We start from the raw sequence: 14,025 nt of genomic DNA on the forward strand, positions 1-14,025 counted from the left end.
TGCCCGGTCCCCATAACCCCTTATCCTCTTATCGTTTAAGACTTAAACTGTCTATTTCTGTCTTAAATTTATTCAATGTCCCAGCTTCCACAGCTCTCGGAGGGTTGTTAATCTGTGGAATTCGCTGCCTCAGAGGAAATTTCTCCTCATCTCAGTTTTAAATGGGCGGCCCCTTATTCTAAGATCATGCCCTCTAGTTCTAGTCTCCCCTGTCAGTGGAAACATCCTCTCTGCATCCACCTTGTCAAGTCCCCTCATAATCTTATATATTTCGATAAGATCACCTCTCATTCTTCTGAATTCCAATGAGTAGGGGCCCAACCTACTCAATCTTTCCTTATAAGTCAACCCCCTCATCTCCAGAATCAACCGTGTGAACCTTCTCTGAAATGCCGCCAAAGTAAGTATATCCTTTCGTAAATATGGAAACCAAAATTGCATGCAGTATTCCAGGTGTGGCCTCACCAATACCCTGTATAGTTGAAGCAAGACTTCCCTGATTTTATACTCCATCCCCTTTGCAATAAAGGCCAAGATTTCATTGGCCTTACTGATCACTTGCTGTACCTGCATACTATCCTTTTGTTTCATACACAAGTACCCCAGATCCCGCTGTACTGCAGCACTTTGCAATCTTTGAGACCTTGAGGTATATGGGTACAAATCGTTGAAGGTGGCAGGACAGGTTGAGAATGCAGTTAAAATAGCTTACGGGATCCTGGGCTTCATGAATAGAGGTATAGAGTACAAAAACGTGGAAATGATGATGAACCTATATAAAACACTGGTTCGGCCTCAACTGGAGTATTGTGTCCAATTCTGGGCAATGTACTTTAGGAAGGATGTGAAAGCCTTGGAGAGGGTGCAGAAAAGATTTACGAAAATGATCCCAGGGATGAGGGACTTCAGTTACGTGGATAGACTGGAGCAGCTGGGGTTGTTCACCTTGGAGCAGAGAAGAGTGAGACAAGATTTGATGGAAGTGTTCATAATCATGGGGGATCTGGACAGAGTAGAGCGAGAGAAACTGTTCCCATTGGCAGAAAGTTTGAGAACCAGAGGACACAGATTTAAGGTGATTGGCAAAAGAACCAAAGGCGACATGAGGAAAATCTTTTTTATGCAGCGAGTGGTTAAGATCTGGATTGCACTGCCTGAAAGGGTGGTGGAGGCAGACTTAATTGTGCTTTTTAAAAAGGAGTTGGATAAGTGGCTCAAGGAAATACATTTGCAGAGCTACAGGGAAAGAGACTAGCTGAAGTGCTCTTGCAGAGAGCTAGCACGGGCTAGAAGGGCCGAATGGCCGCCTTCTGCGCTATAACCATCTATAATTCTATGTTAAGTCTAACAGTTTCTTCCTGTAACACTTCTTCTGTCACACTTTAGTTCGAAGCAAATCAGAATAGAAAAGGTAGGAATGTACTTTTATATGCTGGCTTTAAATTGACAGTGTGAACTGTTTCTAGTGGGCATGAGTCGAACAGCACCGATCTGTCCCTAATTCAGCACAGATCAACAATCCTACTCAGACGTCACAGCATGGCTGTTGTCGGAAGCGGAAAAAATGTCAAACGGCTACAGTAGAGAAGACGGAGTCATATTGTTAAACGGAGCTGAACGAGCTTTACTCTATCTGGCTGTGTTATGCCTGAGCTGGGCTGTGCTTGATGTTGATACTGGACACTTGGAATGGAAAGTGTTCTATTTCACAGCTTTCACATCCTTCACCTTGGTGAACAGAAAAGGTAAAAGGAAAAATCCAGATCAAAAAGCAAAGCAATAAAAAACTAACCGTGCGGGGTTGGGGGGGTGGGGGAAGAGAGAGAGAGAGAGAGAAAGAGGTAGGAGACAGGTAGAGAGAGAGAGAAAGAGAAAAACAGATAGGAGAGGGAGAAACGGAGAGACATATACACAAGGACAGAAAGTCAGACAAACACACACACACGGAAGAAACACACACAGAAAGTGAGAGAGAGAGGGTGGTGAGGAGAGGGGTGAAGGGGAGAGAAATGGTGGCAAAGAAAAGGGGTGGGAGAGAGAGAGAGAGAGAAAGAGCAGTGGGGGACAGGCAGGCAGAGCTAGAAAGAGAATCGTACTCCAAGGTGTCACCATCTTTAAGAGAAATAAAGAGGGGAGAAAATAATCAAATTTTTAAAAAAAGAGAAAAAAGATCAGTAGAAAATGGTAATAAGTGACTATCACATGAAACACAAAATAAAATTAGATTCGATCTGAGTAGATAAGAGTAGTTGCAAAGAAAATTCAAGATTATAGGTTATCCTTAAGACCTATGTGCAGATTTTTTTTTAAATGAACAAATCCCACCCAGTGTTCTTCATAAACATAAGCTTCAATATATTTGATACATTGGGCCCTCATGATACATTCTTTTCTGATGTCATAAATACTGTGCACCACTGTTACAATGAATAATCTTTTATGTTGGATTAAGAGGACAAGGCCATCTTAAACTGAGTTCCCAGGTTTGAAATAAAAGTTTGACAATTTATTTTACTACAGCTGTTAGAAGAAATTGGAGACATTATGTAAAAAAAATTCCTTGCAGTATTTAAAATAAATACCGTTTCATTCACTATGACCATGAGCACATATACCAACCAACCAACCGGCAGAAGTTGATCTTGCACTTAAACGACATATTATTGTTAATCAATGGATTCAATAATAATTATCCGTGCCTCATACTTCAAGTTTTCTATGTGTTTCTTGTCTACTATCAAACTTGCCAATGTTACCAAGTCATGTGGTTAAGTGATAAGAACAAGAGGATAATAACATTCAAAAGAAATTGAAACAATTAGTGGAAGAGTTGAGGAAAGGCAGATGGATTTAATGTGGATAAATGTATAATACCAACCTTGAATAGATCATTGGCGAATACATAATTGCAGCAGTGTGCAATTTAGTGTACTTACTCTACTTTAAAAAAAGATGGTGATCCGTTGGCGATAGATCAAAAAGTGTCAGAGTGTCAAGAACAACTCTAAACTTAGAGCATTAAGGGAGTGAATGACAATTATGACACTGTTCTCTTCAGAGATAAGCTGATTGTGAGCAGCCTTAAGAAAGCAAAGCATGAGATGCCCATCGATCCCAGATCGCACACAATGGCCCCAAGTTTCCACATGATTTGCTCCTGATTTTTTAGGAGCAACTGGTGGAGAACGGAGTATCTTAGAAATCGCAATTCTCCACATTTAAGTTTTCTGCAGTTCTAGTCATGTAGAACAGTTTCACTTTGGAACAGAATTTTTTTTTCAAAAGGGGGCATGTCCAGCCACTGACGCCTGATTTCAAAGTTTCCACAGTGAAAACGTACTCCAAACTAACTTAGAATGGAGCAAGTGAAGATTTTTGTAGGCCTGAAAAAACCTTGTCTGCACATTAAAAAATCAGGCGCAGGTTACAAATTAGGCGTCCGGAACAAGGTGGGGGGCGGGGGGGGGGGGGGTGGGAGGGAAGTCATTACATTCTACAATAAATCCTTAGTTATACTTATACAAATAATTCCAACCTGAATAAAAATTTATAAGCAAAGAAAAGATTAAATAAACCATGTTCCTACCTGTGTGAAAGTGCTTCAGGCAGGGAGAAGGCTGCAGGAAGCCTCACAAGTTGAGGCAGCCGTTCCCGACGGCAGCGGGGGGGGGGGGGGGGGGGGGAGGAGGCAGTGAGGGCCCGACCGACCGACGGCAGGGAGGAGGCAGCCGTTCCCGACTGCAGCAGTGGGGGAGGAGGCAGTGAGAAGGCTGCAGGAAGCCTCAGAAGTTGAGGCAGCCATTCCCGACGGCAGGGGGGGGGGGAGGCCCCCCTGCCATCGGTCGGGCCCGTAGGGAAACGGCTGCCTCAACTTCTGAGGCTTCCTGCAGCCTTCTCACTGCTGCAAGAAGCCTCAGTGCTGATCATGGAAGGGCAATGTGGTTTTATTAAAAAAATGTAAAAAATTAAACAGCTACAAAGAACTACAAAAATGGCCGAGTGCCAATGTTTCCTTCACACTGCGCGTGCGCGAACGCTCCAACGCGCACGCGCAGGGTTGCCGGCACGAAAAAAACTCATTTAAATAGTACCCGCCCCCTCCTATTTACAAAATCGGTGTGAGTGGTAGGCTCCGCCCCCTGGGCGCCGCACCAGGCAGACATCGAGCTGCAAAGCGCTCGAGAATAGCGCGTTTTTTTTCAGGCGCCATTTTCGGCACGAAAAACGGGCGCCCAGCTCGGAGGGGCGCCTGTTTTGTCGCGTGTGGAAACCTGGGGCCAATATTACTATCATGGATGCGGTTAGACTGACTTAGGATGCATTAACACTGTAATTGTCGTGTCAGCGCAAAGACATTTCCCTCTGCACAATTCTGGAGTTCCAATATACAGTAAATGCAGGCTGTAACCTAAGTCAGGTTCACTGGAGTGAAGCACAGCAAGATCCCTGAAGGAGGAAATCTCTCTCCACATTAGCCAGTTTGGCCTGACATCAAATGTACACTACACAGATTATCAATGGAAAAAACAAAACTGCTTCAAACCAATGGTAAACTTCTAGTATAAATGCACCATAAAATAACTACAGCAAAGCAATGCCATCTTTCTCCTTGATCTCCAAGATAGGTGAGCACAAGTCTGCAATGCCTATCCACACTTGGATCATCAATTATTTAACCTTAGCCAGGTGACAATTCCAATGGTCCCAGCAGCACAGATATACTTGAGCCGTATGCAGTGTGTGATTATCTGTCTATAATTACCATGTTAATAAAGCCATAAATAAAGCAAACAAAGCAGTGGGGTTCTCGAGGGATAGAATGGAAAAGCAGAGAAGTTATGTTAAACTTTGATAGAACGTGGGTTAGACCACACTTGGAGGACTGTGATCAGTTCCGGCCTCCATATTATAAAAAGGATATAGAGTCGCTAGAGCAGGTGCAAAAAAGATTTACTAGAATTATATCATAACTGAGAGGCTATACCAATCACAAAAGAGAGAACAGGCTGGGGCTCTTCCCTCTAGAAAAGAAAAGACTATGGGGTGACCTGATAGAAGTCTTTAAGATTATGAAGGGGTTTGATAGGATAGACATTGAGAAGATGTTTCCACCTGCAGGTGAGACTAGAACTAGGGACCAAAAATATAAGATAGTCACTAATCAATCCAATAGGGAATTCAGGAGAACCTTCTCCACCCAGAGAGTGGTTAGAATGTGGAACTCACTATCATAAAGAGTAGATGAGGCAACGAGCATAGATGCATTTAAGGGGAAGCTAGAGAAACACAAGGGAAAAAGGAATTAAGAATATATTGATGGGTTCGATGAAGAGAGGGAGGAGGCTGGAGCAAACATAAACACCGGCATGGCCGAATGACTAGTTTCTGTGCTGTAAATACTATGTAACACCACCAATATCCTTCAGTCCCATTCTTATGACCCAGATCTTCAAAATGTCCAGAGTCTATGATAACAGATTTAATTTGGACAGAGAGCAGAGAACTGGAGGGTAGAGATACACAAGAGAGACAAGGTTGTAATCCCTAGATAGATTTCACAGCAGTGAATCTGGAACAGACTGCCAACATAAAGTAGTTCATACTGTAAAAAGTGCTTGAAATTATCTGCTGACTCCCACAAGGTAGTCTTATACATCATCTATGGAAGAAATGAGCCCAATAGGTAAAATGGCCTTTTTTACATTCCAATTTTATTTGGTTTGAAACTGGGAAATTAATAATCATCTTATAAGAAAAAAAGAAATTGGTGCAAGGGAAGCATATAAAATTGTTACCTCTTAACTCCAGTATTTTGAATGGCAAAATAGTTCAGAACATTTACACATAGCTGAACAATTAAAAAAATACTGAACCGTTTTGTAAGCATAATAGGAAATGCCCAAAGACACTTAAAAAGTCAAGACTACCAAATGCCTAAAGGTACTTGGAATCCCTGAAGTAAACACACCATTAAAATGCATTGTATGGTAAGAAACATGAATTCTTGAATAGTTTACAATGAAACTTTGATCTATCTTAATGTACAGTTTTCACCTACAGCAGTTTGTACATTATGTTCTGAATCACTTCCCTTTGGATCATAATCAAATCGTTTTGGAAAGTAAAAGACCTATGGCTACAGTCTTCAAGGATTCAATGTTTCTGATTACCTGCAGGTCTGCTTCCAGAGAAGTTACTCTTCGACTGGCTTCTCTTTCAAGTTCCTCCATTGTCTGAACCAGGACATCATTTTGTTCACTTAAGTCATTGATGTAAGACTGCAGAATCTGCACCTTCAACTAAACAAACAAGGAAAAGTAAGCAATATGTAGAAATTCTAGTATTAAACTTATCTTGACAATACCAGACTTAGATCTAAGACATATTATTAGTGAACACTTGAAAGGCAAATAAAGGATAGAATGCAAAGAGTAGGAATAAATGGATGTTTCGAGCATTGTCAAGATGCAACTAGAAAAATGTCCTCTGGGTTTGTTTTAGGACATATACCACAGACACATCCACACATTTATATTTAATCTGCACACACACTAGCATATCCCTCATGACATTGAGCACAGCGGATCGGAGTATGCACTTTTTTAGAAAAAAAATATAGTCATGTAACAGAGTGATTCCTAGGGCCTGGCAATAGCGTGGGGTCGCAGGGCTTGGCAGCTTTGGGGGATTATGCTGGAGAAAGAGTTCCAGGATATGGCAATGTCGAGTACGGCAGCTGTGGGATCCAAAATTGTAGACAGACCAAACAAAATGCAACTTCACTTATCCCAACCCACAGTTCCCAGCCATCAGAGATTTGCCACTCTGGGCTTGAGCAAGCTGCAGAGATTGTGGTTTGAATCCTTTTTTAAGTGAGAAAGAAAGAGAAAGATAAAGAAGAAAGAAAGAGAAGGAACGAGAAGGAACGAAAGAGAAAGAGAAAGAGAGAAAGAAAAAAAGAAAGAAGAAAAAGGAACAAGGAAAGAGAAAGAAAGAGAAAGAGAAGGAAAGAAGGAAAGAAAGGAGAGAAAAAGAGAAGGAAAGAAAGCGTGAGAGAGAGAGAGAGAGAGAGAGAGAGAGAGAAAATAAAAGAGAAAGACAAAGCGAAAAAGAGAAAGCGAAAAAGAGCCCTATAAACCCTTCAAAAATTCTGCATTCCTCCAACTCTGGACTCGTGCATCCTGCCCACTTGTTTCAGCTCACCACTGGCAGCCATGCCTTCAGCGATCTCGGCCCCAAGCTCTGGAATTCCGTCCCTATCTCTCCCCTCCTTCAAGGCACTCCTTAAAGCTGATCTCTTTGACCAAGCTTTTAATCTACTGTCCTACGATCTCATTCTTTGGCTCAATGTCAAATTTGGCCTTATGCTCCTGTAAAGTGTCTTGGAACATTTTCCTGTGTTAAAGGCTCTCTATAAATACAAGTTAATGTTATTGGTACCCTTGAGCTTTGCCAAATGATGCAGGTGTCTATCTACTGCACCCTCGTCAAGATCACTTTTTAGCGTAAAAACAATTAACCTGTCTGGCTCAGGCACAATACATATGGCTCAAAAAAGCTTTCCATGCATGTGTAATATATTTGCTGTACAACTCTCCTGTATGGCTCAGAGACATGGACCATGTACAGTAGACACCTCAAGCTGCTGGAGAAATATCACCAACGATGTCTCTGCAAGATCCTACAAATCCCCTGGGAGGACAAGCGCACCAACATCAGCGTCCTCTTTCAGGCTAACATCCCCAGCATTGAAGCACTGACCACACTCGATCAACTCCGCTGGGCAGGTCATATAGTCCGTATGCCAGACACGAGACTCCCAAAGCAAGCGCTCTTCTCGGAGCTCCTTCACGGCAAACGAGCCAAAGGTGGGCAGCGGAAACGCTACAAGGACACCTCAAAGCCTCCCTGATAAAGTACGACATTCCCACTGACACCTGGGAGTCCCTGGCCCAAGATTGCCCTAAGTGGAGGAAGTGCATCCGAGAGGGCACTGAGCACCTCGAGTCTCAACACCGAGAGCATGCAGAAATCAAGCACAGGCAGCGGAAAGAGCGTGCGGCAAACCATTCCCACCCACCTCTTCCCTCAACGACTATCTGTCCCACCTGTGACGAAGTCTGTGGCTCTCGTATTGGACTGTTCAGCCACCAAAGAACTCACTTCAGGAGTGGAAGCAAGTCTTCCTTGATTCCGAGGGACTGCCTATGATGATGATGATGAATATATTTGCTCACCCATTCACTTAATGAGCTGATAAATGTAAAGCAAACAATCGTGAAGTAATCTATTTAGTAACATTTTCTTAAGTCTTTCCGAGTACGTTAATAAGGTAGAGTTGACCATATTTGCAATCAAATGTGTCATCCCCGTGCACGTTTTACAATGCCAAAGGACAACATTCTTGCGAATGTAATTTGTTATAAATGTGCTTTTAATGGATTTAATTCACACAGCCAACTGTTTGGTAAGCAGAAAATGAATGTGGATGAATGGAAATCTAGTTCAAATTAGTTTGGTCACTGAGGCTAAGGCATATTTCCAGGAAACCATCTGCTTAATTGACACAATAGAAGGATTTTCAGGGAAAAGAACAAAACTGAAAGTCCAACAGTTAGTACTTGCTTCATTTCATCGTGACGGTAAAGGCCTTCAGGTATCCTCATGCCTACCTTTCTGCTAGTGCCCCAGTCGCAAGTAAATTATTGAACAACAGTACTGTATTACTGGTTTCAAGGTGAACAACTTTTTAAAAACTTTACTGGGTACTTAATGTTCAGATTTTTGTAAGTTTAATGCTATTTTATAGTGACGCAAGCGCAGTATGATGGCACATCACAGCAATGAGAAATAGCATCACTGCTTTAGTCACCATGTGATTGAGAGCTTTCAAAATGTTATAGACCAATTATTTGACGTTTGAACTGTACCTAATGGAGATATACTGGGGAAAACTCAGTCGTTATATTGAAAAGTAATGGTTGTAAAGGACATGTAACAGCTGCATCTTTAGTGAGGCAGGTGAACCCCTCAGCAGCATTGTAATTCTGAATTGCCCATCAGTTGACATGTCTACTCCTCGCATTGTATATTTCTTTGGCCATGCGAAGTATTTCTGAGCAAAGAAAGTTAAACTGATATTCTCTTCAAAATTACTGTCACATTAACATCGGCGGTGGGGAAACTTTTAGAAACAATAATCCAGGAAAAAATTAACAGTCACTTGGACAAGCATTGGCGAAGAAAAGAGTCAGCATGGATGTGTTGAGGGCAAATCATGTTTGATTAACTTGATTGAGTTTTTTGATGAGGGAACAGAGAGGGTGGACGAGGGCAGTGTCGTTGATCTTGTGTATACGAACTTTCAAAAGGCGTTTGATAAAGTACCACATATTAGACTCGTTCACAAAATTGAAGCTCATGGGATAAAAAGGGCAGTAGCAGCATAAATACAAAATTGGTTAAGGGATAGAAAACAAAGTTGTGGCGAATGGCCTCTTTTCAGACTGGGGGAGGTGTAGAATGGTGTTCCCCAAGGTTCAGTACTAGGACCAGTGCTGTTCTTGATGTACATTAATGGCTTGGGCTTGTGGGTATAGGGCACAATTTAGAAATTTGCAGATGACACAAAACTTAGAAGTGTAGTAAACAATGAGGAATATAGTAATAGACTTGAAGAGGACAGACAGGCCAGTGGAATGGGCAGATGAAATTCAATGCAGAAAAGTGTGAAGTGATACATTTTGGTAGGAAGAATGAGGAAAGGCAATACATGCTAAATTATACAATTTTAAAGGGGTTGCAAGAAGACGCCTGGGGGTGTTTGTACACAAATCTTTGAAGGTGGCAGGACAAGATAACCAAGCAGTTAATGTAGCATATGGGATCCTAGGCTTTATAGACAGAGGCAGAGTACAAAAGCCAAGACGTTATGTTAAACCTATATAAAACACTTGTTTGGACCCAGCTGGAACAGTGCGTCCAATTCTGGGAACCACACTTTAGGAAGGACATGAAGGCTTTGGAGAGGGTACAGAAGAGATTTTACTAGAATAGTTCTAGGGATGAGGGATTAGTTACATGGATAGACTGGAGAAGCTGGGGTCGTTCTCCTTAGAGCAGAGAAGGCTAAGAGGAGATTTGATAGGTGTTAAAAATCATGAAGAGTTTAGATAGTGTAAATAAAGAGAAACTGTTTCCAATGGCTGAAGGGTCGATAACCAGAGGGCACAGATTTACGGTGAGTGGCAAAAGAACCAAAGGCAACGTGAGGAAAAACTTTTACGCAACGAATGGCTAAGATTTGGAACGCACTGACTGATAGGTTGGTGGATACAGATTCAATAGCAACTTTCAAAAGGGAATTGGATAAATACAATGGAGAAAAAATTTTTAGGATATGGGGAAAAAGCAGGGGAATGGGACTAATTAGATTGCTCTTCGAAAGAGCTGGCACAGACTCAATGGCTGGATGACCTTCTGTGTTGTACTATTCTAGGATTAACTAATCACCAGACTGAATGGACTTGAATTTGCGGTTGGAGGATTTCCGCCGAAAATGTCTCCGATCCACAATTAAAATGCCCGCGTACCTTGTGGTCCGGGGTGTACGGAAACTCTGCAAGTTATGAATGGGAATACCCAAAAGAATACATCTACACTCGAAATAAATTTTTTAAAACATTACATATTTAAAATTAATTAAAATAGCATTGAATTAAATATTTAAAACAAAAATTAAATTGTGAAAAATAAACTTACAGGTACTTAAATGCTAGTTAAGAGGCTTAAAAGCAAGCACTTACAATTTTACCAACCTTTTGACAGGTTTGCCATGCCTCAGTGAACATGCCAGGTAAGTGGAATTGGGTTCTCAGTGACTCTCTATTGCTTTGGCTAGTTAACAGCTGCAGAAATGGTATAAAAGCTACCATTTCACAGCTGTTCACTTTCCAATGTAGGAATCTAAAGCCTTCAGGATTTGGAAGACTTTTGAGTTGAATGCACTTTGGAAGTGTTTGCAGTGAATTCTGCAATCATTGCCACCTCCTTGGAGCCACCTCTCTCACCACTGACAGGACGTTTTGGTCATCTCAACCTCACCTGCCATCTATTCCAGCAGCATTGGCGCCCTTGAAAAAATCTCATCTTGGTCCTCAGAACCTCACAACGATCAGCCTCAACACCATCACTAAACACACCAGCATCACCACCAACTTTCTTCACAATCACCTGATGCTGCACAGCACACAGGGCATCAACGCCCAACCACATTGCTGCCCGGGTGGACACTGATGGCCTCACCACGGCCACATTTACTTCACTTCATGCTGTTCATCCTGACTGCCACATGATGCCCACACCAGCTCCATAAAGCATCCCTGCAATGTGCAACCCATTCCTTTCACACTCATGACCATTGTGGGGGGGTACCCTTATGTCTCACCATTCACTACAACTCAGTAAGCCACTTCCAAAGGTGTTCACAAATCTGTCCAAGAACGCAAAGTGCTCAAAGTAAAGATTTCAATATTTGACAATACATCAACATTATCTATGTATGAACATTGATTAAAGGATCCAAGTGCCTACCCTTGTGTGTTGTTAGTTGGCATGATTGGACAAGGATGAGGGCGAGTGTGAGGGGTGACTAGTGAGATGGGGAACTGATAATGTAGAGGGGGGGGGGATGGGTGGAGATGCAAGGTAAGTTGGTGTGAGTAAGGATGTGCAGGAGTAGAGTAGGGAAGGCAGAGTGATGGGGATGTGATGAGTGGCACAGCAGGATGAGGTTGAGTGTGGCAGTGCAGTAACGTTTTGTGATCTACTGAGACCATTGAGGAGCTGGCCAATGCAGCCTGGTCCTCAAGGCCCTGTTTGTGCCTTCCTGTGCAATGTACAACCAGGCTGCGTTGGTCACCTGGGAGAGGTCTCTTCTGTCCATTAGAAGGGAAGAGAAACTCCCCGAGTGCCGTGACTCCCTCCATAAGCACCTGGAGAGAGTGATGGGAGAGCCTGGGTGCAGCCGTGCACCTTTGTGCAGGGTTCGTCAGTGTTTGCAGTAGCTCAATGCTGCAAAACACTGACAGAAGAACTGTCAAAAAAAAAAGTTGGGAATGGTCCCTTTTAAGGAACCCGGCTGATGACGTGTCATCAGATGACATCATCAGACCCACTTCCAGTTAATTGGCCAGGAAACCCGCAAAGCTGGCTTAACAAGCCCTAGCCATGGAAGATTGAAGGGAGAGGGCGGGTTGCACATCGAAACAGGTTTCCCCACGCTGCACCAATGCCGCCCGCATCGAACTCACCTCTGTTGGCGAAATCCTGGCCTTCGTACACACCCGCAGGAGCCGCAAATTACGGCCCATTGTTTTTAATGACTATCCTTGAATAGACCATTTCCATTTGCAATGTGCAATACAAAAGTGAAAGTAGAACATTTCTATAAGGTGACATCTGGGATAGTTTGAATTTAGAGTCTTTCATCTTCAACGACCCCTTTAAGGAAAGTGTATCTGTCTTTCGAATAGACGGTTTTTACTATGAACTTTTGTATTGCACCAGACTTATGTTAGTGCCGCTGGGTTCCCAGAGGGCAAGTTTATGGAAGGTGGAAGATGAGGCGCCAGCCAAGACAACATTAAAATAGTCGAGTCTGGAAGCAACAAAAGCATGGATGAGAGTTTCAGCAGCAGATGGGCTGAGGTAGGGGTGGAGACGGGTATTGTTACAGAGGTGGATGTAAGCGATCTTTGTGATGGAGAGGAAATGTTTTAAGGACACCCTTAAAGCCTCCTTGATAAAGTGCACCATCACCACTGGCACCTGGGAATCCCTGGCCCAAGACTGCCCAAAGTGGAGGAAGAGCATCCGAGAGGGCGTTGAGCACCTCAAGTCTCGTTGCTGAGAACATGAAAAAACCAAGCGCAGAAAGCATAAGGAGCGTGTAGCAAACCAGACTCCCCACCCACCCATTCCTTCAACCACTGTCTGCCCCACCTGTTACAGAAACTGTAATTCTCGCATTGGACTGTACAACCACCTGAGAACTCACTTTTAGAGTGGAAGCAAGTCTTCCTCGGTTTTGAGGGACTGCCTATGATGATGATGGAGAGGATATGGGGTCAGAAGTTCAGCTCAGGGTCAAATAGGATGCTGAGGTTTTGAACACAGATCAAGCTTGAGGAAATCAAATTGATACCAGCTAACAGTCAGTATTATCCTGCTCTAATATGCCTCACTCAAATCAGCATACAATGCAGCCAGAAAATAAGTAACAAACTCTGGTTTAAACACCATTGAACAAAGAAACTTATTGCAATAAGGTTGTACACTGACAATTTCTGTGGCTGGTACCTCAAATCCTATATTCCTTACATAATCGTACATCCCAGAGGTCAAAATGGATTTAATAAATGCTTTTAAGCCTGCAAAACCCAATTAGAACAGATGGGTTGTGCAAATTAAATATATGGCTATATTCTCATGTATATCTATATCCAAACATTTCAGGAAAGGCACCACATAGGAACAAAAAAAGGAATATAACAATGCCACTTTAGAAAATACAATTTACTCATTATTAGAGGAAATAGCCATAAATTCTATTATTTGAAGTACTGATAATCTTGATATTTCTGGTAAGGGTGTAAAATAACACTCATTAGAACTGTCTGAACTCATTAAGATATCGCTATACATGAATTAATGCTTTTAATGCATGGCTCATTTACACATAAATGGCCTCAATTAACATTCATGGTTCACACATTTAACTTTTTAATACAAACATATACACTATATAAACATAACTTAAAGGAGTACATATTCACACACAGCTGGCTGTAATTGTAAAGGTTAAATCCGCAACTTGAAAATGCTAAATTCATTAATTTTGGAATCATTCATGTTACTGTTCTATAATCTAGTTTTTGTAATTTAGTATTCTTTGATCTATATACAAATATATCAGGTCTGCCGAATAAAATTAAAATTCTATTAAGAGAGTAATTTGACAAGAAA

The 14,025-nt window shown here is 42.2% G+C and overlaps 1 protein-coding gene across 3 annotated transcripts in view; it reads right to left on the bottom strand.

Moving 5' to 3' along the window:
• Positions 1–14,025, bottom strand: part of LOC139278942 (early endosome antigen 1) — a 1,017,310-nt gene that overhangs the window by 920,791 nt on the left and 82,494 nt on the right. For all 3 annotated transcript variants that reach the window (XM_070898220.1, XM_070898221.1, XM_070898219.1), the window contains exon 3: positions 6,171–6,299. In XM_070898220.1, the coding sequence (XP_070754321.1) occupies positions 6,171–6,299 (129 nt within the window). The remainder of the gene's footprint in view (positions 1–6,170; positions 6,300–14,025) is intronic.

The sequence above is a fragment of the Pristiophorus japonicus genome, chromosome 13 (assembly GCF_044704955.1).
Source record: "Pristiophorus japonicus isolate sPriJap1 chromosome 13, sPriJap1.hap1, whole genome shotgun sequence".
Classification (NCBI taxonomy): Eukaryota; Metazoa; Chordata; class Chondrichthyes; family Pristiophoridae; genus Pristiophorus; species Pristiophorus japonicus.